Source organism: Amyelois transitella, chromosome Z, assembly GCF_032362555.1.
Source record: "Amyelois transitella isolate CPQ chromosome Z, ilAmyTran1.1, whole genome shotgun sequence".
NCBI classification, from domain to species: domain Eukaryota; kingdom Metazoa; phylum Arthropoda; class Insecta; order Lepidoptera; family Pyralidae; genus Amyelois; species Amyelois transitella.
This window is the reverse complement of record NC_083535.1, coordinates 13,795,023-13,809,532: the sequence shown is the minus strand read 5'-3', so window position 1 is coordinate 13,809,532 and position 14,510 is coordinate 13,795,023. Positions and strand designations below refer to the sequence as shown.

Below are 14,510 nucleotides of genomic sequence, written 5' to 3'. Positions count from 1 at the left end.
CAACTCGAAAGAGATTGAAAGACAGCGTGGCTTTCAGGAACACCATTTTATTATTGTTACCATATTCAAGTAAAAAAAGATTTCTTCTTTCGAATTGTGTTTGTTGTACAAATACCTTAATAAATTTGTCTTAATAAAATTAAGATTCAGATAGAGACAGGTCGCTAGCATCCCAACTTCATAACCCTTTCTCATACTACATCGCATTCGCGACATCAAAGTTAAAGAGACTATCTCATTCAGAACCGTAACATTACCTGTGTATAAACGACCTGCTTTCGAGGTAGCTCATCCCGGAGGCGATCTGCGTGGCCATGTACATGAGCACGACGGCGTCGGGCGGCGAGCTGTGCGCGGCGGCGCGCAGGTAGTCCAGCAGGTTCCCGCGCGACATGAACTCCGTGATGATGTAGAACGGCGGCTCGCGGGTGCACACGCCCAGGAGCTGACAGCGAAACGGTTTAATCACAACTATGTATTCACATTTACTATTCTAGTTCTGAGTTTCGTTATTGTGAAGTTGACGAACGCTGCAGTGCAGTTTGTTACCGCCGTTTCTGCACTGACGCTTTGGAAGCGGCGGTAAACTTAGTTTTAAGCAATTTGTTTGTTATGAAACCAACAGATATGACTATTATGTTTGGAATGTCCCATAATAATTAATAAAAATGGTACGTGTTAATGCTTGTGAACCGAAAAGGTTCGAACCCCGGTCAGGTCATGATGGTTAAAGAATTTCTCATCAGCGTTGGTTTTGAATGTTGTTTATTCTAGTTTATATTATAAATTTATAGTATCGTTGAATTAGTACACCATGTCTTAAGCATAATTTAGGGCTCAATTTATGTGATTTATCCTGTATATGTCCCAACTAATATTGTGGTAATCAGCAAACTACGGTTAGTATCGGTATACTATTATATATATATCCTATTCTTTTTAATATTTGTGCCGGGAACCACAGGGTGTATGATTTAGGTAGGATTTAATAAAGTGTTTCGGGACACAGCCTCACCGTTATTACAATCATTATGCTGTTGGTGTCATTCAACCATGGCTGAGGCAACCCATGACGAGAAGAATAAACGAAAATCAGTACTTGACATAGCACATTGTACTATTTACGACCACGATTGTAACACGATTCGAAATGTCCAAAGCAAATAAAAGTTAGTCACGTGCGCGATTAATACCTGTTTTATTTATAAATAGAAGAATGCAACGCAAAGTTTAAAATAAATCATCGTACATTAACTTTCACATTTAGGCAGATGTGCAACCACGATTTGTGGTAGGTACCCACGCAAAAGTTGCGGAGGTCAGACGGGAGTAGTTTCGTGTGAAAACCCGTCGCCTATGACGCCGTTTCTATAGCGCGACAAACTATCGCTGTCCCGCTTCACGTCATAACGTAAAGCGAAACAGCAATACCCAGCCAACACAGTATAGCTGTATAAATTTTGCGTAAAAGCAATCTTTTAACTTTAAGCTGGATAAAGTATTTGTATAACTTCTGTGTAAGCGCTTATACAGGTGATATTCAAGCAATTTGGGCACAAAATATCTTGCTTCAATTTGGTTAACAGTTGATTAATGGCCACATAGCAGCTGAATAAATGTACGACACACTGAATATCTTCTGCATAAATTCTGATTTTTCTTTAGTCCAGAAATTATACATCTTTTATGCAGTTGTTAATTTGTGAGTTCAGATATTCAAATGATATACGAAATTCCGATCTTTGGAGTAGTTTTACAAAGAAATTATTCAAGTAAAAAGTATTTTTTATTGTGACGGGATAAATTTGTGTCGCTTAGTTCAAAATATTGTAAATGGTCGCCGATATAAAATAGCGTAAATGATTTCATACATTTTAAGTAAGTTTAAGGTGAATTATATAAACGCATGGCACTTTACTGTGAATTATCAACATGATAATTATACATTTTTTGAGCGCCTCAAGATAAAGCTATATTTTAAAAGGTAAACAAATGTGAAATAATATTTAAATTAAATGATCTTTACTTTTTATCAAATTTCAGTCCCAGCAAGTAATGAGAATCAAATTTTGTATAACTGATAATGTTTCCTACTCACTAAACAAAGTGTTTCATAAGATAAATGTTGAGGATTTATAAAAATAGGTTTATGTCGAACATTAGTTAATGGCGGAAGGCCAATTTGAATTAAAGTGTTTATATCAGTGATTATTTTGCTTATTTTTGCATAATAGTTCACATACTACTACATATCCAGAAATTATTTGGTTTAAAGTACAATAATTATATATTTATCAGCAAAAGGTCTTAAATTACATAAAACAGTATACTTTTATTCAGCTTTTTAGGGTGCTTTTTTATAGAAAATAAATCCATGAATATTTGAGGGTGATGGGACCTATACTAATGTAGGTATTTATAGTATTTATAGTACTACTATGAATGACGCATTGCGTAATATTTAGTTAGACAATTGTTTATATTACCAACTAAAATTGTAGGTAGTTACAACCAAAAGTTTCGCGCTTGTTACAAAATACACCCAAGAGCACCTAATTATATTTCCATTTAAATCTCTTGTTTAATATCTTTCACACATATGTATGTATTGTCGTTATCTGCACCTAAAGTTGGACCCAGTCTATGTGTTTGAATCACTAATCCTGATGGTGATGCATAATCATCGTGTACAGAACCCTCTTCAACTGTGTTGGTCGCACTTGGCCCGGGCCCATTTGTATCAGATGTTAAACTCTTTTCTATTACTGTACAGATACTCTCGTGAACATTTTCTTCTTGTTCCTCCCGTTCTCTTTTTTTTTTCCATGAATCATTTACTCTTTTGTTATTATTTTTCTGAGGAGGCATATTGTTGATTTTGTCACAAAATGGTGAAATATCTGGATATAAACATACGATATCTTCAACTAATCAGTTATTTGCTGCTTAAGATACCCACATTTGTAACTGATATTGTTTTAAGTTTAATATAAAGACAATTGTATGCTTATAGCGCTATAAGTTTGGTAAAACAAGGAGTTTATTTTCAATTTTGCAGAAGTTAGCTGTAAAAAGAAGAAAATATCTAAATTATTCAGCATCTGAATAAATTAGTACCATTTCGTACACTAAACAACTTAAAGAAAGTATTTCGTCTAATATTCAGCGTTTTGCTGTTTAACTGCTTTTCTTTAAAATGTTATACAGGTCAATGCAAAAATTTCAGCTAATGTGCAGATAATAGCTGTTTCAATTACTTTTATTTGAATATCGCTTGTTTAGCAGATACTACTCTTGATTATTATTCAGCTTGAAAAAATACCGTGAACTTTATGCAGAATTTAGTAAGCTTACAACATTATTTTAATTTAAGAACTCTCTTATTCAAAATTAAGCCATAACATCAGCTGTAATACATAATTAATAAAGCTTGACACTGCTTATTGTGGTATATTTTCGCTATTATCTGGCTTATGTGTTGGCTGGGTAGTTCGCGCGTGCCGTGCGGAACAGATCGTTAACATTGACGGGCACCAACTAACCTGCACCAAATTCCGGTGTCGCATCTCCTTCATGATGGCGGCTTCCTCAAGGAAGTCCTTTAGCGCCATCGTGTCGTCCTTCAGAGTTTTCACCGCCACCTGACGGAGAAATACTCAAATTAATACATACATCCATAAAATAAATAAATTAGTTTGAGTGCTTAACCGACGCTCATTGGTGAGGGAAAACATCGTGAGGAAACCTGCACATTCAGACAACTAAATGTGTAACCATGATCCGATATAAGTTAGGTTCTTCTGCAAAGTTTGCGGAGGTCAGATGGCAGTCGCTTCGTGTAAAAACCTGACTCACACAATCCAGGATCCATGATCGTAAAGACGCATACCAGACTCTCTAGAATGGGGAGTAGGAAACTAAGACTAAGAGGAAGAAGAAACTAAATAAAACAACCTAATTATAATGAAATTAAATTTCCTAAACTGCAAACCAAAAAAAAATATTATTTGTAACCTATATGTTTCCTTGTCTTCCAGACCATCATATTCCTGCTCAGAAAAAGGGATCTCTGTAACCACTCACCGTGGTGTTGCATCGTTTCCACACCGCCTCGTACACGTCTCCGTACTGTCCGCCCCCCAGCTTGTGTTTCATCACTATATCCGTCCGGTCTATCTCCCAGTGGTCAGGCGGTGCCAGGGGAAACACCGTCGGCTTGTTCCTCTTGGGAGCCGGGTACAGCAGCTGGGTGATGAGCCCGTCGCCCAGCATGGAGTGGTGGTGCACCAGCTCGGCCAAAGTGCCGAACATTGACTCTGACGTCACGTACACCTGACATGACGAAGTAAGATTATTACAAGACAGTAAAATGCTGCAGTGCAGTTTGTTACCCCTTTTTCTGCACTGACGCTTTGGAAGCGACAGTAAACATTGTGAAGCCAAAAGATATGACAATCACTAAGTGATATAAAGTATTCCATAAGAATAAATAACATTTTTGAATTTGAATTTTGGTTAATTCCATTTATTATATCACGCGGGTCCATAATTCACATAAATAATACACACTATTTGGCAAGTAGAGTAATTGTACACAAGTGATATGTAAGTACTTCTTGATTTTTATTTACGCGTCTAAACTTAATAAAACTTGATGAACTTATTGGCCTTGGACAGAAGTAACAAGTCACAAACGGACCGTTTTCCCAAATCTTAAATGTGCTTTTCTCAATAGGTCTGTTTTCTCCTTGGAGTGTCTTATCGTGGTACCATTTTAGAAGTTACACCAATGTACTAGCGCAGAAGTTAAAATTTTTGTACAGCGCGTGTTTGAGCGGTTGAGCCAATCAAAGCACGCCATTTGAACTCACGAACTAACATGTCCGCTATTTCGAGCGAGATAGCAAGATTTCATTTGTTTTTTAATTCTAAATTGAATGTCTTTGTAATAAAGTCATCAATGAGAGTTCATCCATCGAATATTGCCGCTGACGATGTCTTATAACAGCGGTCGTACCTTGCCGTCGGCGTCCTCGTTGATGCGGTAGTGGTACACGCGGCCCTCGAACCGCAGCGAGATGCTCCGCTGTCCGGGGCTCGACTCGGACTCGCGAACCTGCGCCGCGAATCATAAACCATTATATGTACATAGAAACCAGATTTATACAATATAAAATCTAATATTGTATTATTTTGGTGGTGGTTCCCAGCACCAATACAAAAAAGAATAGGACCACTCCATCTCTTTCCCATGGATGTCGTAAAAGGCGACTAAGGGATAGGCTTACAAACTTGGGATTCTTTTTTAGGCGATGGGTTAGCAACCTGTCACTTTTTGAATCTCAACTCTATCATTAAACCAAATAGTTGAATGTGGCCATTCAGTCTTTCAAGACTGTTGGCTCTGTCTAGCATATCTATCCCTGCAAGGGATATAGATCCCTTGCAGGGTAGACGTCACGTCTATACGTGACCATATGTTTGTATTATTTTAAAAACATTCGGATTGTATGATCACACTTATCTACCAACATTGTCACTCATTAAATGCTTTTATTATGTGTTAATAATTTTTGATCAGTATCTAATCAGTTTCATAGAACAAGAACTTAACTTCTTCGTGACTTATTACTGTCAATTATTGAATCCTTAAACTTATGTAACAAACATAGATGCTAAAATTTAAAATTTTCCGGGAATTAAAGATAAACTTTGTGAATACTTACTTTAAATTTAAAATACAAATTCGTACATAATTTTTTTGAAAACGAAAAAAATTTCATGTTAAATCGATTGTCGCAAAAAATCGCATCGGTAATACAACACAACTCTAAATGAGCTGCCAGAATTGAAATAAATGGTTGGACAAGGTATACATAATAGCATGTTTACCAGGAAGCTGCCATTGATCCCCGAGCTGAGCAGGTACTCGGCGGCGTTCCTGGAGATGGGCCCGTGGTACCAGCTGTGCTTCTCCAGCGAGTTGACCGGCGTCACGTAGTTGGAGGGCACCCAGCCCACGCCGCCGCCCAGCGTGTGCGCCTCGCACCACTCGCCGCTCTTGTTGTAGCTCATGATGCGGACTTGCTCGCCTGGGAACAACGTATATTGATAGATAGATAGATAAACTCTTGCACCAAGAGAACAATAATTGATTAAAAATAAAAATAAAATCCTATTGCCACCGGGGGTTAAGCTAAGAAAACTCTCGATTAAATCATCGATATTTACTATTAGTGCACTTTCACTCGAGTATATTCGCCGACGTTCGGTCTTCCTGCACTAGTTTCAACTCCCACAACTTTTAAAACGGCTCATTCGATTTTGATCAAACATGTCCAAGATCGCACGTAAATAGCCTTCAATAAAACAAAACTAAATTGAACTGGCTTCATCCGTTTGTGAGCTATGATGCCACAGACAGACGACAGACAGGCAGGCACGTCAAACTTAAAATGCACCCTCTTTTTCAATCAGAGGTTAAAAAAAATCGGAACAAACAGACTATGAGGCGGACAAAGGCGGACTTATCGCTAAAGTAATAAGCATTTAAATCATTTGGACCGAACAAAGAAAATGTTATTATATTTATAAACAATATTGGTGAACTATGTTAGCAAGCTTCCATGCTGGCCTGCTTATGTGCAATTTGTAAAATTCAAAGCCTCATAACCTTGGGATTTATTTTTTAGACGAGGAGGTAGCATCCACTCACTATTTCAATCCTAATTCCTTAATTAATTATTATTCGACCTCAAATTGACTGATGGCAATCACAACGTCGATGTAGCGGTAATGTACATCGTACAGGTAGGTGCGCGTCGAACGACGCCACGTGTGAGGCCTTAAATTCTATTTTCTGACCTTTCTTCAGGCTGAGCTGGTTCTCGCCGCCCGCCTGGAAGTCGTACAGCGCCACGAACAGCTGCGGGTCGTCCTCCTCGTGGTGCGCCAGCAAGTTCTCCTTCGACGTCCATCTGGCAACAGTCAACCAATCATATAAGAAGGCTGACTGACACATCAGCGCACAGCTAAAACTGATGGTTCTAGATTTTTTAAATTTAACATGTAGACGTAATTTAATTGGTCTAGGAATCTACTAAGATTTCCCGAAATGAAAGATTTGTATTTTTCTTCGGATACATCCGATTTCAATTTCAAATTCTTTATTGCATATCATAAAGTACATCAGTTTCATCCGAGGAAGACAAACGCCTCGGCCCGACGCAAAGATTGAGGTAGGACTGAACTTAGACAAATCCTTGACAAATCTCACTTCATTCTATCTAATCATAATGCATAAATGCACAACCCAAACCATCAACTCTTTGGGTTTGAAACTTTGCATGTGGGTTCTTGTGGTCTACGGATGCACGAAGAGAATATTTCCCGAAATACCGCGGGAAGTTAGCGGTTCTTTTGGCGGGAGGAGCCGCAAGCTTACACTTATTCTCTTATAATACTTTGTGGATCACTCCAATACCTGTTGGCCGAATCTAGAGGCTGCGGTGTTGGCGGCGCGGGCGCAGCGGCGGGCGCGCACCCCGCCTCGCCGTCCGGCAGGTCCGGGATGTGCGGCAGAGGCCGGCTCTGAAGCAGCGCCTCTGGAAACCGAGACAAAAGGAGAAAAGCTATTGAGGGGGATAATAAGACCTGAGTGCCAAGAGGATACTGTTGCGAGGAAATACAGGGGTCAACTTTTTAGTACTATACAGTGACACCGATTTCGGTTAACAGCGAACAAAGTTGCGGGCAACGGGTAATATATAATTTATTTGTCATCACTTAATTCAATTCAGTAATCATTTTGGCTAGTGACGTTTCGCCTGCCCATAGCACTGTCTCATGTGCGAGACAAATATTTGTTTTAAATTGCAACCAAATCGGCGTGATCGGCATCCCAAACGGGGTAGGAAGAGAAGACGCCAAACTAAGGATCAGGCATCATTGTATGTAAATATACAAATTGTCGCCTTGCGCCTTCCTTATACGCCGTGCCGGTCGCGGCCTGACGCATGGCCCAGCGATTGCGGTGGTAGGTACATATGTGATGGCCAAAATTTGTGTATGTGTACCTTGTCCGCCATCACGACTTTATATACGTGTACCTTGGTTTATGGGTTACAAATGTTAAGATCCATGTAACTTTATATAAAAAAAATAAAGTCATTATCAAAAAAATAAAATAAGTAATTAAGATTGATCTAAATTATCAAATTAACATCTTCCATATCAATTTTAGTTTGTTGTCAAGTGCATTCACATCTAAACCAAACCAAACCCTAAACATTGGCTATTTTTACAAACCTCCCCCAAACTATAGCTTAATACTTATTTTAATAACATTCAAGTTAAAACCCAATTATTCTGGTGATATTATTGCATAAATATCAAGAATTCATTGACCTTACGAAGTTAGCTTCTCTAAAAATTTTAATACATACATACATACATACATACATATGTTCACGTCTATATCCCTTGCGGGGTAGACAGAGCCAACAGTCTTGAAAGGACTGAATGGCCACGTTCAGCTATTTGGCTTAATGATAGAATTGAGATTCAAATAGTGACAGGTTGCTAGCCCATCGCCTAAAAAAGAATCCCAAGTTTGTAAGCCGATCCCTTAGTCGCCTTTTACGACATCCATGGGAAAGAGATGGAGTGGTCCTATTCTTTTTTGTATTGGTGCCGGGAACCACACGGCTTTTCACAAAAATTTTAATTGTCCGTTTTATTGATTAATTTGGTGGGATCCCAGTAGTATATCACAATTTCTTTTAAAACTTTAGTAACTTTTGTTTTTTAGTACAGAATATGTATAAAACCTAGTGACAACCATGGCTCTAGTTTCTACAGGCTACCTAAGGTCAACTCTTCTCGAACTACTGTCGGAATGTAAGCTGCAACTAGGCAAGTCTGCAGAGCATAACTAGTCATTTTTCTGCCAGCACCACCATCAGATATGTCACTTGACAATGTTTAATTATAGTTAACAGGAGAAATATCGCATAATTTTTATAAGATACCTGAACTTTCTTATAGGCTTAAGTGTTTTAAAAGTTAAATAACTGATTCATTTATTTATAGATTGATAATCTCTACACAATTTTGTATACAATAAGTCACATTAAAATAATTTGCATATGCATACCTATATCCTTGAGTATATTTTACTTAAGTCTTAAATTAAAGTAAAAAGAAGTCGCTTGAAAGCAATTGGCATAAAATACAGCACATGCTTGATAACAATTGTATATCAGTTTATAACAGGATATAAACTCGAAAAACTAATGGACCAATTTTGATGAAATTCGGCACAGAGATGTTCAAGAGTAACATAAGCTTTTTCTGGATATTCTCATTGATGCTACACAAAATATATAACCTTCAAAGATTTAAGCTTAGTAAGTATGTCTAGTATATGGACCTAAGTACTATGTCATAGTTTAATAAGTATTATTAATAGTAGGTTTTTAAGCGATCATAAGCAACTGCATATATAAAATAAATAAAATACTTCCTGAAAAACAGACATGACAAATTTCAGCTTTCTAAGAAATCAAAGTAGTGTTGTTTATAATTTAACTATGTAGTTATTTAACTTAGGTGATTCGCAAGAGCAGTTTATGTAATCTCAACTCGCCAAGCAAATACTATCAATATCATACTACATACATTCATGCACACATTAATCACATCTTAATCCACATCTGAAGATGTATGTAGATGTCTCTAGACAGAGATAGAGGAGTAGACACTCCTCCAGAGAAGAGGCATGCTTTTGTATAGTTTATATATGTATATCTATTAAAAGAGATAATGTATGATTGTTGGTAATATAGTTAAATGACTAAGATCTGATCCACCAACATGTGAAGGGTGATGGGGCCTCTGAAAGTTGAATCACCCCTTCTAACCATAGTCAACAAGAATTCTTAACCATTTTGTTATAATGTCTGTTTTGTTTCAGTGAGAAGACCTCTAAGCAAATATAATGTTTGTATCAAACCCTTTCTGCATGTTTGGTCTAATTAACGAAATAACCAGTCAGTATCTAACATCTATTTCCTTGAATGTCAATTTTTCTGAGTGACTCCTATCCCGAAGGTCTAACTCCCAGAAAGCACACATATAAAAATGAAAGTACCCTTGTAATGAGTTTGTTTTTTTTAATATACACAATTCATTATCTATGTTGTTGGTATCCCACAGTCTGGAGCAAAGAAAATTCCATTTCCAAGTAAATGTATAGCTACAGCACATGATGCAGTAAACAACATTACAAGATTTAGGTAAACAAATTTGTCCTGGACCATGTACCAATGACTATTTTCTAATAAGTTCAGGCAATGATTATTTGCACAAAACAAATCCAGTTATGACCCTTAACAGCTTGAAAAGTTGTACTCAGACCTAAGCTACATTAGCAGACTTCATGATAAGCTTACTTTTTAATAAAAGCTAAAGCTGACTTTCCTGATACTGGATCTTTGTCTAAGGGTAGTCTGAATCCTTCTCCAGAAGAGTATTTTGAAATATAGCTACTGAGACAAACCCCAGATGATGTATGTTCTGATAATATAATTAAGTAATGAACTTATAGCAAATAAGAGCTGTGAAGGAGAGATGAAATCGCACTGCTAAAAATGTTTAAGAAGACAATATAATAAAAGCTCTTAATAAAATATTTTCTCCACCAAAATCATTGATAAGCTTGTGAAGTTTGTCCACCTGAAGAGTTGGCCCAGCTTCACCATAGAATAACACTTTGTCCATATTGAGTATGAATTTAAGATATAATTCACATATCTATGAATTTACCAACAATGAATGTATACCTGACACTGTAATCTTTAATTGGCTAGTGAAATTTCAAGGAATAGGGGTATGGTTAGATTTTATGCAAATTTTGCCATACAATGTAGAGTGCATTTTGAAAAACAACTAATTATTTTGAAACACAGAACAAATATGCAAGCATTTATTAGTAAAAGTAGCAGAGAAAGGCGAGGACCATACACAGGGGGGTGGCAACTCACCGCTGTGTTCCGTAAATATGTTAGAGCCCAGCATCCGGGGGTCCTTCGGCACCCGCGGCTTGGCGCGGGCCGAGCGCATGGACGCGCCGCTCGCCGTGCCGCGCTCCTTTGCCTGCTGCGCGCCCATCGCGAAACCTTCTCCAGTTATTTTTCAGTCAGCACGGACCCGAGCCTCACGCCACCTAAATCACTAATTCAATAAGTCTAACGACAACGCGACATTGCCACACTTCATAGTTTATCGCACGTCACAGACATCACTGTGATAAGATTCTATTACAATACGCTAATATTTGATAAACTTGACGACACGCATACTGTAGTCTTTATTCTTGGCCTAATGGAAAAAAATAAAACCGGAATTTTAAGTGCAGTATAACTGATATATCAACAACATCCGCCATTAAAAATGTGTGACTGAGCCTGAATGACATGTTTGATTGACGTTCAGTGTTACCAACGCCCAAAATTTATTATATCGCTCCAATCCTTCAATCCCATGCTTCAATCATAACTAGTAAAGTTAAAAGTTAAAAAAATACTTATTCGACAAACACAAAAAACAAAGGAAACAGACATAAAATACAAGTAAAAATAGAATAGCTATATAGGTCAAAATCTGTATTCATGGACAAGCATAAGTGTTACACCAACGGCTTTTTGAAAGGCGAAGTGAGGCACCTACGATTACTCAATATTATTCATGGAATATTTTATACCGAAAACGAAGTAAAATTACATTGTCAAAAATTGGCTCATGAAGAAGTAAGAATTCTATAAGAAAGACAAGAAGCTACATAGGTTTTGGTTTAACATATGGTAACATATTAAAAAAAATAGTCAAGTGCGAGTCGGACTCGCAAACGTAGGGTTCCTTACCAGTATCATGTTTGTTACTTAAATATTTATTTTTTATATTCACATTTCTACCAGTCTATTAAAGTCGACCAACAAATTGCTTATTACGTTTGTTGTATGGGAGTTCCTCTTTAATATTTACTTAATTGTTATTTAATTATTTATTTTCAAAGGTAATGTACAAGTAAATATTATGTGAAAATTTTAAGCGTCTACCTGTTATGGTAAAATTTTAATATATTATTCTAATTTTTAGTTTTTGTTGTTACAGTAGAAACGGTAATACATAATTTGTCAAAATTACAGCTTTCTAGCTATCACAGTTTATGAGATACAGGCTTAGTAAAAGGGTCCCGTTTTTACGGAACTCTAAAACCCTATTTTGAAAATTATAATGTTTTGCTCGTATTGATGTTTGCGAATGAACTAGTGCAAGATGCAAATGGCCGTCATGGTTTTGGACTAGGGATGCGACATCGGAACATTAACTTAGTCTACATACCTACTAAGCCCAGTTAAGACTTATCAGTCTTAACTTCGGCACGACCACATCAGACTTCAGTAGCTAGTGTAAAAGTTAAGTATGATGGTACTTTCTTTGTCCTTGGCACCGGCGCTGAAGCCCCAACAATCTCTTTTGAGATGTGCAAATTCTTTGATATCTTATCAAAGAATTTGAACATCTCAAAAGAGATCGTTGGGGCTCGACGCATGCTATCATCGACTTCGTACCTACGACCTTGGTCGTGTCGTAACAACTTGAGCTGACTGAATGACCAAAACCAGTGCAGCGTTGCCAGCTTATTGTTATTGTTAGCCAGGTTATTGTTTTGGTATTTGCTATATTCTGGCCCACTGTTTGCCCAGGTAAGACTAAATGTTAGTTATTTTCAATTAATTATGTTTAGCTATTTGGGTGGGTGGAAATCGTTTAATTTATTTTTTATAAGACAAATAAATGTACTTTATCATTTTTAGTTTAAAAACATTTACATAATAAGTGCCTTACATCTGCTCTCTTTCTATTAGCAATTTTAAGTAAGCTTAATACGCTGCCGAGTTGACAGTACTAGAACACAACCTACGAAACAACATCGTCTGTCGCGCGGTTCCCCAGGCATAACACCTAGCCTGGCGGAAGATCTTCCCTTTGTGGCGGTCGAGCCGAATCATCGCTCCCGCTACATTGGTGACCCCGACGTGATTGGAAGCAACCTACTTCATCAACTCCAATCCTTACCATCATCCAACTCCTCACTCTGCAAGCAGTCTCACAGCAAGCCAGCAACTGGGTATCGCAGCAGGTCCATCGCAGCCGACTCACCGAGCTTCCTGGGCCTGTCTGCACCCGCACTAACTCTGGATCAACCCACGCCTGGATTTCATCGGCGGCGTCTCTTCTCCAGTGTGGCAGCCTTGCACGACTCCTACCGACGCCGACAGTCGACATCGCTCTCAACAGTCTCGACCCGCTGCAGACTACGAGCATTGTATTAGCTGTAGTAGCTGTCGAGCTATTTAGGGGCATCTCTGGAACAAGGAGAGCTGCGGGTCTACCGGACAAAACGAATCCATAAAAAGCATCATCTCCACTTCCGACTTACTGGAAGACAACCTGGTACTTGCAAGCTCACGCACAGTTTGCACAGCAAAAATAAAAAACCAAGACTTCAGACCTCCGGTCTTGGGGGGAGTACTGTGGCGACATCTCTACGCCACTCGTCACAACGTCAAATCAAACAACTAGGTACTGTCAATCATCGCGAAGAAATTAATGCGCTCAATCAATAGCAGCGAAGAATCTAAATTGCGATTTCATGGATTGGAGCATAAACACAACATAACTGTTGAAGAGACAAACCTCTTTAGAGTGTTAGATGTTTTTTCTTCTAATTTCATCTTTGATTTGATTCTAAGTATGTTTTGATAGATTTTGTTTTAACATTCATGTCATGTTTCTGCCTCTCATCCTAGGTATATGTACTTAACTTAAAATAAAATATCTTTTATTTTACCGAGTGCTCCGTTATTTAAAAAAACCACTACTCTGCTTAATTAGTATATCTCTCCAAACCTAGAGGTATTGTCTGTCGCGCGGTTCCCCAGGAATAACACTAGCCTGGCGGAAGATCTTCCCTTTGTGGCGGTCGAGCCGAATCATCGCTCCCGCTACATACCCATCACTTGTGATACCAAAAGTTCAACAACGAAACGAAACAACAATCTACGAATACCTTCCCAGCATCCTTCATCGAGTGACTGAATAATAATTCGACTGCCTCACAGTATTGCCAAAAATACTTAGTTACTAAAGTACTTTAAGCAATACACTTTTTGGAGAACATACGCGACCAATTCCTATGACATTAGTTCCTATATCTAAGCCAATTTTCAAAAGTTTTTACATTTATTAAATTTTATTATTTTCTATTATCCACATGATTTTTTAAAGTCTCTACCACGGATATCAATATAGAGTGTCAGCCGTAAATATTACGTCACGTCAACTTAAATTTTAATTTTTTCATATAAGTAGTTTGTTTTGTCGAAGTTTTGAACAAAAAGTAGTATTAATAGATACTACGCAGTGGTTACATACTCTTTAGGTTA

General features: G+C 37.8%; 1 protein-coding gene across 3 annotated transcripts in view; it reads right to left on the bottom strand.

Annotated features, from left to right (window-relative positions):
* The window catches only part of LOC106129546 (tyrosine-protein kinase Abl), a 31,669-nt gene extending 20,204 nt beyond the window's left edge, over positions 1–11,465 (bottom strand). For all 3 annotated transcript variants that reach the window (XM_060953490.1, XM_060953491.1, XM_013328142.2), the window contains exons 1-8: positions 11,043–11,465; positions 7,484–7,604; positions 6,865–6,977; positions 5,893–6,092; positions 5,018–5,116; positions 4,084–4,332; positions 3,543–3,641; positions 258–445 (exon numbers count right to left, since the gene is read on the bottom strand). In XM_060953490.1, the coding sequence (XP_060809473.1) occupies positions 258–445; positions 3,543–3,641; positions 4,084–4,332; positions 5,018–5,116; positions 5,893–6,092; positions 6,865–6,977; positions 7,484–7,604; positions 11,043–11,169 (1,196 nt within the window). In that variant the 5' untranslated portion in view covers positions 11,170–11,465. The remainder of the gene's footprint in view (positions 1–257; positions 446–3,542; positions 3,642–4,083; positions 4,333–5,017; positions 5,117–5,892; positions 6,093–6,864; positions 6,978–7,483; positions 7,605–11,042) is intronic.
* Between the last annotated feature and the right edge of the window lie 3,045 nt (positions 11,466–14,510).